The following is a 14988-nucleotide window of genomic DNA, read 5'->3' as shown; positions in this document are numbered from 1 at the left end:
TCATTATTTGAAACTTCGATCATCTTTAATATGAACATCCGACATTGTAACAACATACAGGTACATATGAGAAAAGCAAAATAGGTCCCCTTTTAGGTCCAATTAAATACTTATGTAGTTTTCAATTATTTTTTATATGAGATGTATTATTTATTTATTTATTTTATTTTTACAATAAAATAATAATTATTATTAAATTATTCTCATTTTTAGAGTTGACAGAAACGAAGTGATACCTGACAGGCAAAACTGAGGGCTAGAGTAATAATGTTTGCGCATGCTCCGCAGGAGGCGGAACTGCTCAGGGAATGGGTCCGGTGTTCAGTAGTACAGCATCTCACACAGACATGGACTGTCAACGTTAGCTGCACTGTACACATTTACGTTGGATCGGGCAGTTTAGAGGTAGAGTTGGTCTGTAACGCCGTGGTAGCTTAAAAGGAATCCGAGAAATGGTAAGCCACTGCGTCTCGTTCGCTAAAAAGGCAGCAGTTAGGTGCTAAGCTAATGCTAGCAAGGTATATGATTTCAGGAAGTGTCTACCTGCGCTACCTGCACCTGGCTTCTGTCAGCATAGCCTGTCTGCTAACAGGCCGCAGAACAGCGTAAAGTGTGAAATAGTCCCGTCAACGTAACTGCCAACTCTTTTAAATTAGCTTCTAGTCGTGTTATGCTAGTTGTACAACAATAACAGTCCGTAATGTTAACATTTAACATGATGGACAGTGATATAAGGTTTGAATAGCTGCTGCGCTTCCTCATAGTTACTGAGTTTAGCTCCAGCTGTTTGTCAGTGTCAACACTGAAGGTGACAGTTATATGTTTGTGTCTGTCTGACCATCGACACACAATGATCAACTGATGAATGGATTTAAATGCACACTAAATGTGAAGTTACTAAAGATACAGTGTTTCATTTCGTTTGAAATACAATGCTGACATTGTTGGTCATTTTTTCTTTTGCCCTAAACAGATGTGATTTCCTATAACTCCTCTGACAATATGCAAATATACTCCATCCAAGTATGCTGCTGCTATTAAACAAACACCTCCCACACTTTCTCTTTGTCATATAGACCATAGAGAGAGCGAGACTGCTAGCAGGCAGATGTAAGTAAAGGCAACTAGTAGGTAGAGGTAGAATTGTGCTTTGAGTGTTTGTATTGCAGATTTTTTATAGAATTAGATGAGTCCCACAGTCTCTCCAGTATGTGTTGTATGTAGTCTGTTCTGGTTGCACCAAGTTTGTTTAACTATACCCATATGCTGCTTCTACCTGTGGATCAGGATGTTTGTCTATGACTGGAGAGACTGTCACACAGACTACATGTAGATAACTGATGTCAATGGATTCATCTTTATTGACCACTTAAGAACAGAATGCGTATCCCCAGTTTATGAAGTCCTTATGGCTAGTGTGTTAGCTTACCATTTCCTACTTCAGCATTGTCGTCCTATTAGACTCGCAATTTGTGGCCAAATTACAAATTCATGTGTAGTAATCACTGATCTTTTAACAATATTTTGGTCTCCACCAACTCCTTTAGCTCCTAAATGCTCCACTGTGTTTTACCAGAGACTTTCAAACTGTGTCTGTTGGTGCTGAACTGCTAGTGTACATTGGCTTTATCAAATGTGCTGTAGATTTAAAGCAATAAGCTTATGAAAATGTCTGCTTATTTGAACTTCAGTGCTGTTGAGTATTATAATATCATCAGCTTATTTTAACTTCAGTGCTGTGGTGCTGTATTATTAGTTCACAACTAGATTTTGGCTGATAATGTGAATGGAGAGGAAAGCGTGTGAGTGTGAGTTTAAGATTGTGTGAGTGGGGAAACTTGATAAAGGTATTTGGAATGAAGTTGACGGATGAAGATTATGGACGATTTAGTTCAAACTAACTTGGTTTGATAAAGGCAGCACCAGTATTTGATAAACATAGTCTTGAAACGGGTGATAGATACATAGATATTAATCATGAATAAAATATGATAAATGATCTGGAAAAACATGTGAGGACAGAAACCTCTGCCCTTTTTTTCAATCCAGCAAAATAAACACTTGATAAAGAACTGTATAATAAGGTATTCTGTGAGTGTCCAGCACTGCAAATGTTGGTTTGCTAATGAAATCAAAAGGTAAACGATATTTTACGGGGATGTAATTACCTATACTCACACTCACAGTAGCTCACAGTATAATGTACATTTCCACAGCACCAAGTCATCAAGTGATGCTCACCATGCTGCTGCTTTCACTTTGGAAAAAAAAAAAAAAATACTAACACTGTTTTATTTGAATAATTATCTTCAATCACTTCCTCTTTGCCAAATTTTGACCACTGTCAAGATAAATCTGTTAAGAAACTCAAGATTTCCTGCAGATGTTTCACATACCAGGAACGTGAGGGGAAAATTCCCTTAGAGCTGCTGGAAGGCTTTTAATTTGAAATATCTGTGTAGGAAATAGTGAGTTTCACTGAAGGAAACTTCATTGTGACTGAAAAATACAGTACAAAGAGAATGGAATTAAATATTGAATAACAGTATGTTTGTTTCAGAAGTGAGAGTGGTGATGATGATATGACCATGTTGTACTGATGGAATTAATGCTGTAGAAATGTGCACTGAATTTATATAGACAACAGTGAACATGAAGGACATGTTGAGTTTGAATGAACAGTAACAGGAGCAGAGACTTGATACTAAAACATGAGAAATGAAAGGCCTGTCTCTGTCCTCTCTGCTGGTGAGGTGAGTAAAGGTCTTGGTCAGTGCTGAAGATTTGATGGTACTTCATGTAAAAGTCCAATGTTGCCAATCATGTTATTTATAACATTGTTCACCAAAAATATTAAAGTGATAAGTATTATGGCAACATTTTTATCTCATGGTGTATTATACCAGTCAAAACTTGGGACAGACCTACTCAACTTTTCTTTATTTTTTAATATTTTTGACATTGTAGGACAACACTGAAGATGGTAAAACAAACCAAAACATGTTTCATATGTTAGATTCCTTTTGCTTTGAGAACAGCTTTGCACTGTCTTGGCAATAACCTAACCAGCTTCATGGGGTAGTCATTTGTACCAGATGATAAGTGGAGCAGAAGTGTGAGGGTTCTACTTGTGGCTCATTGTAGTTGTATTACACTGAGCAAATAAATGGTCAACAGTGTAAAAGATGACTGATGTACACAATGAAAAGAAACGAACCGTTCTGTTATTGGAACAGTAAAACATGTTCCTAGATGATACATAAACATGGAATATATATGAAAATCCTGTCAATTTTCTATATGATTCTTATTGTCAACAAATCTCATGTGCAGAACCAAACCTGATATATCTTACTCTGTTCCATTGAGCCCCGTGTTGTTAACAAGCCACACTGTCAAGAGTTGGTGATATGAAGCACAACACACTGGTGAACTGTAAACAGCATGCTCAGAGCGTCTGCCTTACACACAACTACTCTCCTGAGACTGAACATGTGATGGTTATTAGTGTTTGGAGACATTTCTAAACAAACTAATGTTGTGGCTAGTTGATATATGTTTTATATATTTTGAGAACGACGGAGGGATTTGATTTACACATTACGTATCAAATATATATACATTAGTTTTATCACATTAGGATAAATACATAGTTGCTTTTGGACTTTGAATTATATTTGTAGCCTAAACAAAAACTACAGAATATGGCTAGATTAATGTTTTACTTTGACATTATTCTTCAGTGCTTTCCTGTCCTTGTTCTTTTCTTATCTTTGAATCTTTTCCATCCCTGTGTTTGCAGATGCGTTTCATGCTGCTGTTCAGTCGGCAGGGGAAGCTGCGCCTGCAGAAGTGGTACACAGCTACAGCTGAGCGGGACAAGAAGAAGATGGTCAGGGATCTGATGCAGATAGTTCTGGCCCGCAAACCAAAGATGTGCAGCTTCTTAGAATGGAGAGACCTCAAGATTGTTTATAAAAGGTAAAATGCAGAATCATTATTATCATTGAAATCACAGTGCAGCTGTTTAGTTTTAATACATTTGCACAAGCAAATGAGTCCTTTCATATATTTGGCTAAAACCATGAACCACGTGGATATTCCATCAGCTGACACTCTTCACAATGTAAAACCAGACCGTCCTATTGGTTGTGTTTAATGGTGGAAATATAATTGAATGCTATGGTAGCCACTGTAACCATAGCACCATGTTCTAGGCAATAGCTATTAAACAGATAACTCCTTTATGTATTTGAAGATAGATATTTTTGGAGTGTCTGCTTTTATTGAATAGAAAACAGTATAAACAGACAGATATGACATGTAACCGATCCAACTGATGATGATGTGATTATCATCATTATTATTATTATTATTATTATTATTATGGTTTATTTAAAAGAGGCAGATATGATATACATAGACACAATATTTTACAGTGAATGCTAATTTGCAAAACTTGTCTCTAGAAAGGCTAATCTGTAACAGATTTAAATAGTAAAAAAGGAGGTCAACCAAAGACCGCTGTGTGATTTTATTGCACCACGGGAAGAGATCCCGAACCAATCTCGTTGTTACACCTGTGTACAATGACAATAAAAGATATTCTCTTCTCTTCTCTCAGCGCAGGGTACACTGTCAGCCAGCCCTGTGCTGACAGTGACGGGGCGCATCTCTTTGATCCAAACCCACACAGCCCGTTTGCTCATGCTTCGGGGTCGTTCCATAGAGAGTAATTGCAAATAAATATTGTTTTAATGTGTAACTATTGAATTATTCACACAAGAGCTTTCATACAGTCCTACAGTGTTGCAGCACTGCCGTCTTTGCAGGTTAAAAGTTAATGACAGCAACTTGAAGTGAGGACGAGCAACACGTCTCCGGCTTGTCAGCGCAGCGGTGTCGCTCACTTTTGCATGCATGTGATGCAAAACATTAAAAATAACAAAAAACTTGCCAAGGACACGTGCGTTGAGCACAGAGGGATTGCCTTCAGAGGAGATGGACTGAAGAAATACTGCACTTGTCATACAATCTCTGCTGCTCATCACAAATCTCCCATTAACCCTTTAAGCTTGGCATTTTAGATTAAAAAAAAAAAGAAATGTGGAACTTGTTAAGATATAAGATTTAAGAAACATTCTCAAAGAAAAGAGATATCAGATGATGCAACCCTGACATGAACTAGGTAACTAAGCTGTCCTCTTGAAGCAGTTCAAACATGTATGACCAAACCACTGTAACTACAGTTATTATAAAATTGAGGTAAAGTTGAAGGTTGCTTGCTGTAGCTTTTAGCCATGTTAGCAGTTTGATCAGTCACTCCAACACTTTGGTCCAGACTGAAATATCTCATCAGTTATTGGATGGATTGCCCTGAAGTTTGTTGCAGACATTCATGATCCCTAGGGGATGATTGACACCAAAGTGCTCTGAAGGTACTTTATGATCTAAAGGTAACAGTGACGCTGGTAGAGTTTTGGTCTTTGTATTATTAGTTTTGAGTGCAGCATTAGATACCACTAACTGTAACATTTTAAACCGTACATATAAATGAAGCATTTCTTTCAAGCCCTTGCCAAACAAGTTCACACAATGCTGTTTAGGTCTACGTTCATTTATTTCTTGTCAGCTGGACTAGTTCAGTGTTTTTCTCACTGGTCTACCTGGAAAGATTGTGGACAGATAACAGCTCATCCAAAATGCCAATACCAGAGTCTGAACTAGAAAGAGCAAATTCAATTCAATGATATGCTCCCAGGTAGCTTCAGAATTTACTGCAACATTTTACTCATGGTGTGTAAAGCTCTAAACGTTCTCCACATGACTTCTCTAGCCTACTCATTTAGAATATCAGAACTCTTTGGTCCTCTGGCTTCTAGTTGGTCCAAGACAACAAAGACATAATCTATTATTAATACAGAAATATCAATAAGTGCAGCTTGAACATATTATATGGCACAACCTCACTAAACTGCAAATGTCATTGTTGACTTGTCATTGTTGACCACGCGCCCAAACTTGACAACTTCTTAGCAGCAACTTAATGCAGGGGCGCAGCTAGGGATTCTGGGTCCCGTGAAAAGACATCACATTGGGCCCCACCACCACACACACGTCACAGTTTCTGTAACCACATGTCTACCTGGCTTGCAACTCTGTTGTAGTCCAATACTAACTGTACAATATCTACTGACACTGCATGCAACATTCTGCATACAAATAAAGCGTTAGTTTAATGCATGAGTTTAATTGTAAATTAAATATTCTATTAATGTCTATTAATCATGATATGTTAATAACAAATTAAATTAACTGTTCTAATATTTTTATGGTCCCTGTCAGTCACAGGCCCTTAGAATTGTCCTAACTTTTCACCCCCTTATGGCACCCCTGACTATCTTTTTAGTATTTTTATATTATTTTAATTATAGTCTCATTATATGAAACCTGACGAGTACGGTTTAGACCTGGTCTATGTGTAAAGTGCCTTGAGATGACTTTAGTTGTGATTTGGGGCTTATAAAGATTGATTGATTGATTGATTGATTGATTGATTGATTGATTGATTGATTGATTGATTGATTGATGATAAACTGCTGTGCAGTGTTCTGGTGTCTGATGAGCCTCCATATCAGTAAGATACATAAACACTGTATTTATCCAACAGAGAAATTTAAGTGCAAATCATGGAACTGCTAACAGCCAACACAGGGATTTTTATTTTATTTATTTTATTATTATTTTTTTATTATTTTAATACAGGCCTCTTCAGTCAGACAATGTTTCCCCATTGTGGGACTAATAAAGGAATATCTTAATCTTAACCTTAAATTCATCCATCCCCATTGACTTTTACTGTGTGTGTGTGTGTGTGTGTGTGTGTGTGTGTGTGTGTGTGTGTGTGTGTGTGTTTATTTATGCAGGTATGCCAGCCTCTATTTCTGTTGTGCAATTGAAGAACAGGACAATGAGCTGATCACACTGGAAGTCATTCATCGCTTTGTAGAGCTACTGGATAAATACTTTGGCAGTGTAAGTTTTAATCTGTAATGCTCTCTGAATATTTTTCCTAGATTTTCTCTGCTATACAAAGCATTCAGTGTGTTTACATGCACTCAAGTAACCATGTTACATTCGGTTATCTCCAGTAATCGATTTCTTAAACAACATGTTAACGAGGAACCTGGTTTCTGTAATCAGGGCAAGATATTAGAAGAGGGGAAAATCATTAAATTATCATATTTGAGAAGTTGAAAACAGCTATTTTTGGCATTACTGCTTTAAAAAGATGAATTGATTATCTTATATATTATAATAGTTGCAGACAAATCTTAGCCTGTAAAAGTATAAACAAAGTGGCCTCCACCATCATTAAGATATTTGTTAAATTCAAATACTTTCACTCTCTCTCACTTAACTGTCAGTCTGCTCCCACACAAACAAAAACAACAGCATCTTCTATCACTAACACACTTCAGATCATTAAGACACGCTTACAAAATGAGGTTGTGGGTGGGAGGAAATCTGGTTTCTGATCTGCATTTCCAGATTTCCAGAAACCACAGCTTGATGATTGGTGTTTGTTTCTACAGGTATGTGAGCTGGACATCATCTTCAACTTTGAGAAGGCCTACTTCATTCTGGATGAGTTCCTGATGGGAGGAGAGATCCAGGACACGTCTAAGAAGAGCGTCCTCAAAGCCATTGAACAAGCTGACCTACTGCAGGAGGTAACCTGACCCACTCTCTCTATTTCTGTGAGTTAGAGTTAAAGAGAAGTGTCTGTATTTTTCAGCCTGGGCTTTATTTTCCCATAAGTGGGACTAATGGGGACAATTTTTTTAATTTGGCCAGAATGGAGCAAGGTTTCATATATATATATATATATATATATATTTGTTAAATTCATATGTATATATATATATATATATATATACGAAAACCATAACAAACCACTGCTCTTCCGATAAGCCCAGCTCCTCTAGTCTAAGTGTCTTTGGGCAAATACTGAACTTGTAGTGTAAAAAGTGCTTTGAGTGGTCAAAAAACTAGAAAAGTGCTTTGTAAGTACAATCTATTTACCATAGGTAGATACAGGTGTATATAGATAAAATGGTGCTGGAAAAACTTTGAAAAGTGCTTGAAATTGATTTAAAAAAGATGTAGGAATCCTGACTTTACTGACATGGAGGACTAAAGAAACTAGTTAATATTCACATTTGAGAATCCTAAACCAGAGAATTTGGATATGTTCTTCTTTCAGTGTGACTCAAAAGGATGAATCATTTATCAAAATAGTTTGAATAAACTCATTGATTCATCATTGAAGCTGAAGTCATAATGTAACGTGACAGAAGAAGGTCTGTGTCTGCTATTTGCCTCTAAGAGCTGGCAGCTAATACAAATATTCATATATATATATATATATCATATAATTGTTTTATTATATTCATTAATTGTTGTTCTCCGACTTTAATTCATTAATAAAGTATATGAATTAAAGAAAACTTCCAATCTCTGTGTTTCCTTCACAGGAAGACGAGTCACCCAGGAGTGTGTTGGAGGAGATGGGCCTGGCGTAGTACATAGCACCGTTGTGAGAGACTATAGATACTAAGGCAGAGGGCTGGATGAGTGGGAGCGGGGTGGAATCTGGGGTTGAACATGCTTGGACTGACAGCACTGTTCTGTGTATATGTGGCTGTGAGAACTGATGTACAGTGTTTAACTGGGAAAGAGACTCGGTTAGGACTGGAAAATCCACGTGTGTGTGTGTGTGTGTGTGTGTGTGTGTGTGTGTGTGTGTGTGTGTGTGTGTGTGTGTGTGTGTGTGTGTGTGTGTGTGTGTGTGTGTGTGTGTGTGTGTGTGATCTGTGTGATCTGTGTGTGTGTGGCTGCAGGGGGTTTCAGATTTTCAAACGGGTGAGATGGAGTCCAGCTTGTAGGAGTTGAGATAATAACCCACCATGGATGCTGGCTTTAGAGCCATACTGAGGCCAGTTTCCAGTTTGACTGAAGCTTTCACACGTGTCACACCGTGTCATGGAGGTTTGTCAGGTACTTGGTGTGAGCTATGAGTAGTTCGGGATTTGGGGAATACAACAGAGGAAAAAAATGGGGAATCACTTAAAGGATAAGTCTGGTGTTATTGTATATTTACTTACTGTAAACAATTCCCATGAAGAGACCAAAACCAACAATGTGTAAGTCTGTCTCAATTCTTCCCTACCCCCTGTGTGTGGCTCACAGTCTCAAGCACATTGGTTTCCTACTGAAGGTGTAAATCTTTAAAAAATAGCTGACAAATATATAGTTTTGTATTTGAAAAAAAAAAAAAAAAAACAGCTGGTCACTCTAGTTTTTCATTGAATTTTACTCAGAAAGGAAGAAATAATGTACTTCTAGGGGTCTCTTTTCAGTGGCGGATGAATTCACATTTGAGGAATAAGATAGAGGCAAATATATTTTAGACTTTGGATACACACATAATACCTGATACTAGGATTCATTCATTGTTTGTTTTGGACTTTGAATTGTTGACAAAAACAAAAACTTGAATATCACCAGACTTACTATTTAAAGTAAAAACTCAATGTTTTGCAATCTTGCTTTCGTAGTGTTTGCCATCATTCCTATTGGTTATATAAGCAATAATACATACAGAATGAGTGTTCCTACAGTGTGTTGTCATCAACATCAGAACACCTTAAATCTATTATCCCACTTGGATCATTACATGTTACACCTGCAAAAAAATACAAAACTGTTCAAATTGTCATCCAGTTTAAGTCCTGCTTAGATCTGTTTAACTGGTGGTCACAGTGCATGGGTTATCTGTGTTATTGCTATGGTTACCTGCAGTTCAATATTAAGATGATAAATGAAAGCATAATCCAACATACAGTGCATAAGTGAGGTTCTGTTCTACCAGAGCAGCTTCAGTTCTCCTTGTCATAGATTCTCCAAATGTGTGGAACTCCACTGGAGAGATGAGCAGCATTCTCCCTAAACTTGTTTCCTCATTTGGTGTTTTGATTATGGTGGTTGAGAGTGCTGTCTAACACCTGAGTTGGGTTGAGATCTACTAACTGTGAAGGCCATAGCCTATGATTCAAATCGTTTTCATCCTCATCAAAGCATTCAGTGAATCCTTGTGAGCTGTATGGAAACATCTGCAGTTTGCTCATTATTCATGTTTCCTGAAATGTAACACCCATCTGTACCTTTGTACAGTGGTGGTTAAAGTGTGTATTAGGTGTCCTCAAATAGTTTTAACAGACACTTGCCAACCATTAAGAAACATATACTCTCTGTGGCCATGGTGCAGCGTCACTGCTGGTGTAGAAGCAGCACAGAGTGGCTGCTGGTGGATGCAGCCACTAGTGTGTGTACACACAGTTTATGACAAACAGAACCAGACAGGTTGTAAACAAACCCCACATTTAACCATATTATATGAACTGAATTTTGAATAGAAACCAATTTAAATATACAGTCTGCTAGTCATCCATCGTCAGTCATAATTAAACCAAGAAGTAGTTCTAAAATATCTAATAGATGTTAACAGCAGGCAGGCTGGATAATTCACTTTCACTTCCAGTAAAGTTATTTAGATAGATGGGAACTTGAATGGCTTGTGTTGTTGCTTTGTATATCACATTATATTTTCAGCAGTGAAAATGTAAATGTTATTGTAAAAACCAATAGGATTTTAGGGCCTCAACTACAACATCTTTTCTTTTTTGGACCCCCTCTCTATTTGTTTGTAGTATTTAATCCAGAGGAGGCATCAGAAACATCTGTTACTATATGGAACAATTGATGCTTCAACATTGCTTCAAGACTTTTTTCAAACAGACTTTCAACAGTACTTTTTGAAATTCATTCCTTTATCTGTGATTGGTCCATCTTACCCAACACAACAGGCCACGGTTGATAAACTGCAGTATGGAGGCTTAAGAATAATGAACCAAAGACACTGAGATTTGCAGCACAGCCTAAAATAGCGTGTTTGCATATGAGCCATTCATATGCACCATAAGTGGACTGATGTACTGAGGAGATGGAAATGCCAAGTCTATCTTATACAATTTAACAAAGTGCAACTGAGAATCACATCCGACTTAGTTAACCTCCAGACAGCAGGAAGCTAACACTAATATGGAGTAACTGACACTACCTGTTAGGATTGTACTCAAGCTCCAAGGCAATCAAAAATAAATGAATAATAGACAAGTACATCCTATGGTACCATAGATCATTTTATGACTTTTTATGTTTTGAATGTCTGGTTGTTACTGATGTTGATCTAAATGTGATGTCTGTGTGAAATGCCATGTAGGGCAGGAAAGGAAAAAGACTCAGATATGGATCAGATATAAATGTTCTTCCTTTAGTAAGTGAATATGACATCTAGGTTAAACAAAGTGCTTTTTTTTAATGGTAGTACGCCTGCAACCAGTTTTGAATGTATTTCTTAGGGGTGTAACATGGTGTGTCCATACCTCAGGTTTTAAGTCAGTTACTATTTTAATTTTTTTAGTTTAGACTCGCTTGTGCAAATGCACACAAATCTTGTGTTTGCTCTCACACATGTATACGTTTTACGAGGCCCATGCAGGCCCTGTACAGAACTGACAATGCAGACTGAACATGTGCACTGTTTCACCCCTGGTATTTAGTCTACAGTTAGTGTGAATAGTGGTGTGTTCTTTTGTTATGCATGACATATTTACTTCATAAGCTGTGGACAGCAATGATTATATTAGCTGTGCCATGAAACTTCCTTTGCAGTCATGTTTAAGGTATGTACAAAAACTCATCATTCATCACATATAGTGATCCAGATTTTCTCCAGAACAACTAGTCAGGAAAATAGATGATTGGTGTCTGTAAGCAGTGTTCTGTAATCCATGTTCACTCATGGCAAGATGAGCTTTTAAAGCCAACATGTTACAGGAACCACTTAGAGTCAGCAAATGTTCACTTTCTTCAAATAAATATATTGAAATGGTCATTTTCATAACATCTTAACTGATTATTTCTGACTAAATGACCATTCAGTTACATTTTCCATGAACTCATAGACTGTAGGTTAGTTGGGCTGTATTACAAAATCCTGTTATTGACATGGTGTCACTATTGATACTACAGGGTTTCACTACCAGTTCTTTCAAAAATCTATCAATTGCTCATTTCATACAGTAGAAACAAATAATTTCACATCATTTAAAATAATTTATTTTAGGCTGAATTACAATAATAAGATGACCAGAATTCCAGCTACACTGTTTTGTTGGCTACTAAGGTTTTGTTACATTTTCTATCCTATGTAATCCTACAGAGGAAAACCTTTCTTGTACTGCCTCAAAGTAAACACATGTCTTTCATTATACATGGTTAATATTTCTCCAATGTTCTCTCTGGAATTCTGAACATACACTTCCATCTCATTTCTAATAGGAAATGACTTTTCTTTCTTTGAATGCTTTCATCACATTCCTAGATCACAACCTATCTAATGTATAAAAGGCAGGTATGGTGTTTAGTAGTAGATGTAGATGAAGGGTTTTGTATGGCAGTGTTTAGGAGAGGAATTTGGTTTTGGCTTGACTGCTCTCTTCTATTCTGAGCCATGCTGTCTCAAAGAGTTGCTTCAATGCTATTAAAGCATGATGTGGACTGTTAAAGATGTGACTTTATCAGTTCAAAAATGTTTAGGATGTTGAGATTATGCTTGAAGTTTGTACACTGTGTGAGCAGCTTGGTTGATGGGTGTCTAGTGGTGTTTTAATTTTTTTTTTTTTAAAGCTCCAATATTTATTTTAACTACAATAAAAGCCCCCTCCCACCCGCCACATACACACAAAAACAATTTAGTAATGTTTGTACAAGGTTGCCGTCATTTCAACATCAATAGTACAGTAACCTCAACCGTTTTAATGACTAAGAAAAGTCTGTGAAGAATGCTGCTTGTGTCATAGCCACATGTCTATATGTAAAAAGCAGCTTCATTATGAGCTTCATTCTAAAAACTGGTCTGGGAGAGCCAGTTGGCTGACCTGCCATATAGTCTACAGTCTGTCTTAAGAATCACTAATTAAATAGAATGAATCAATAGGAAACCCATCTGAACTCTAGACATTGATCCTCTGGATTGATTCTCCACATAGTTGTAGAGTGCTGGGAGTCTTATTCTACACTGATGTTCTTTCAGACAGAAATGTGATTGTTGTTTTTAAAATCTCTGAAAAGTTTGGCTCTGGTCTAATCTCCTCACCTCATTACAGACCATCCACCCACCAGCCAAGTTTGTCACACACCTCATGTGTCTCACCGGTCTGTTTGTAGAGACAGAGAACTTTTAAGTTGAACTGTCACTGCAACAGTATGCTATTTAAGAAGGTACATCTTCAGATAACCCTTGAGTAAGTGTACCTCATGGAGAAACTAAAAAAGGGTAGAGGCCTCAGGTGGGAACAGGCTGCAAGACATTGATGCTGAACTAATCTAAGGAGGGGGCAAATGGCACCACAGAGTCAGCTCAGCTGAATGTCTGATCTCTGTACACACTAATCCTTTTCTTTTCCCCTGTATGACACTATAAGACAGAACTACTGAACTCTAAATGTTAGTGCATTTCCTAGAGTAAGGGCTCATTGTGTGATCTGATTGTTTTTTTAATATGCGGGAGATAGAATGATGTACTGTATCAGTGAGTAAGTGAGACATATGCAAAAGAGGAACAAATAAGAGAGAGAAGCTGAAAATGTGTTGCGGTAAAATCTGCTGCAAAACAAAAACACCAGCTTGACGGTAGATGCATTTATGTGGAACAATGTCAGGGACAAATCATTGGAGTTTTGAGATTGCAATATCTTTAATATTTGGAGAAAAATGTTACGAATCTTTTCCAATTTCTGTTATTGAATTCCACCATAAAACTCAAAATTCAGACTAATCTCAGAATTGTAATATATTTGTTCCTGTGTCCCTGTGACGCTTCGTATTCTTCACATGAACTAGTTGTTGCGATGTGAGTGTTGCTAGCTGTTCTGAATGGCCACTCATTAGAAAACAGGGTGTCATAACCTCCCCGGCTGCATTGCACTGCCTCCCCAAAAACTTGGAATCTGTGTCATGACTTTTTAGTTTCAACGGGATAACAGAACACACTTTTGGACAGTCTCTCCTTGAAGATGTTGACACCGCTTAAAGTTGGTGTGATTGTCAAAAAATTCTGTTTTGGTCATGATCCAACCGCCACTTCATTTGAAGCAAAGTGAGACCTCAATCCTCATATCCTTTATATTTGAGGGGCTTCCTATCAATATATCACTAAGCCTGACCTCTGATGCCCCTTTTTCTGATTCAAAGGGACATTCTTCTAACATGAATAATACTTTTACTAGTGTGTTCAATAATGATTTTTCTTCTCTACTGAGTGAGTTTTAATTCCATATCCTGTTTGAACTTTGTCTTAGGTCAATCAGCTCATTATATGCATTGAGTGAATCAATTTGGTGATTGTCATAAATGAATTAATGTAAAAGAGAATGAAGATTTTGATTTTAAATCTCTTGTTGCTCGGCTCCTTTGTGGAAGAAATATCAAGAATGTATTGAGAGAGCCTAACGGAGCCCTAGTTTGGGAAAGCATTGAATCTGTGTAATATTATACAGGCAAAGGCTAAAGGGATTTGGTGTGTGAATGTAATTTTATAAAGAAATTAAAAAAATGTAAGCAAAATAAAATGGTGTGTGTTTTATGAAAAGTGAAAAGTGTAATAAAAAGTTATGCACATGAAAATGCAGTGCTGGGAAAAACATTCCAAAGTGATGATGTATAAAAGGTATGTTCTACAACACCAGTTCTCTTCAGATTATTCAGATTCAACACAAATGAATGAGCACAGTATACATATGTATGTTAAGAACATTAAAACATAACCCAATGCATGGGTTATAGTTGCATTTTAGATTATTA

At 37.1% G+C, this 14988-nt stretch overlaps 1 protein-coding gene across 1 annotated transcript; it reads left to right on the top strand.

The window, feature by feature from the left end:
• Positions 1-308: 308 nt before the first annotated feature.
• On the top strand, positions 309-14755 carry ap1s1 (adaptor related protein complex 1 subunit sigma 1). Its single transcript, XM_062444759.1, has 5 exons — positions 309-455; positions 3803-3981; positions 6927-7035; positions 7596-7733; positions 8538-14755. The coding sequence occupies exons 1-5, from the start codon at positions 453-455 to the stop codon at positions 8583-8585; spliced, it is 477 nt and encodes a 158-aa protein (XP_062300743.1). The 5' UTR covers positions 309-452; the 3' UTR covers positions 8586-14755.
• Positions 14756-14988: the final 233 nt, after the last annotated feature.

Source organism: Scomber scombrus, chromosome 23, assembly GCF_963691925.1.
Source record: "Scomber scombrus chromosome 23, fScoSco1.1, whole genome shotgun sequence".
In the NCBI taxonomy this organism is placed as follows: domain Eukaryota; kingdom Metazoa; phylum Chordata; class Actinopteri; order Scombriformes; family Scombridae; genus Scomber; species Scomber scombrus.
The sequence above is the reverse complement of the archived record's forward strand: the minus strand, read 5'-3'. Positions and strand labels throughout refer to the sequence as shown.

What these genes read in the sequence shown, in the direction of transcription:
- ap1s1 (XM_062444759.1), top strand. An exon ending in TGGATAAATACTTTGGCAGT is followed by an intron (nt 7,036 to 7,595) that starts GTAAGTTTTAAT and finishes TTGTTTCTACAG; the next exon opens with GTATGTGAGCTGGACATCAT. An exon ending in AAGCTGACCTACTGCAGGAG is followed by an intron (nt 7,734 to 8,537) that starts GTAACCTGACCC and finishes TTTCCTTCACAG; the next exon opens with GAAGACGAGTCACCCAGGAG.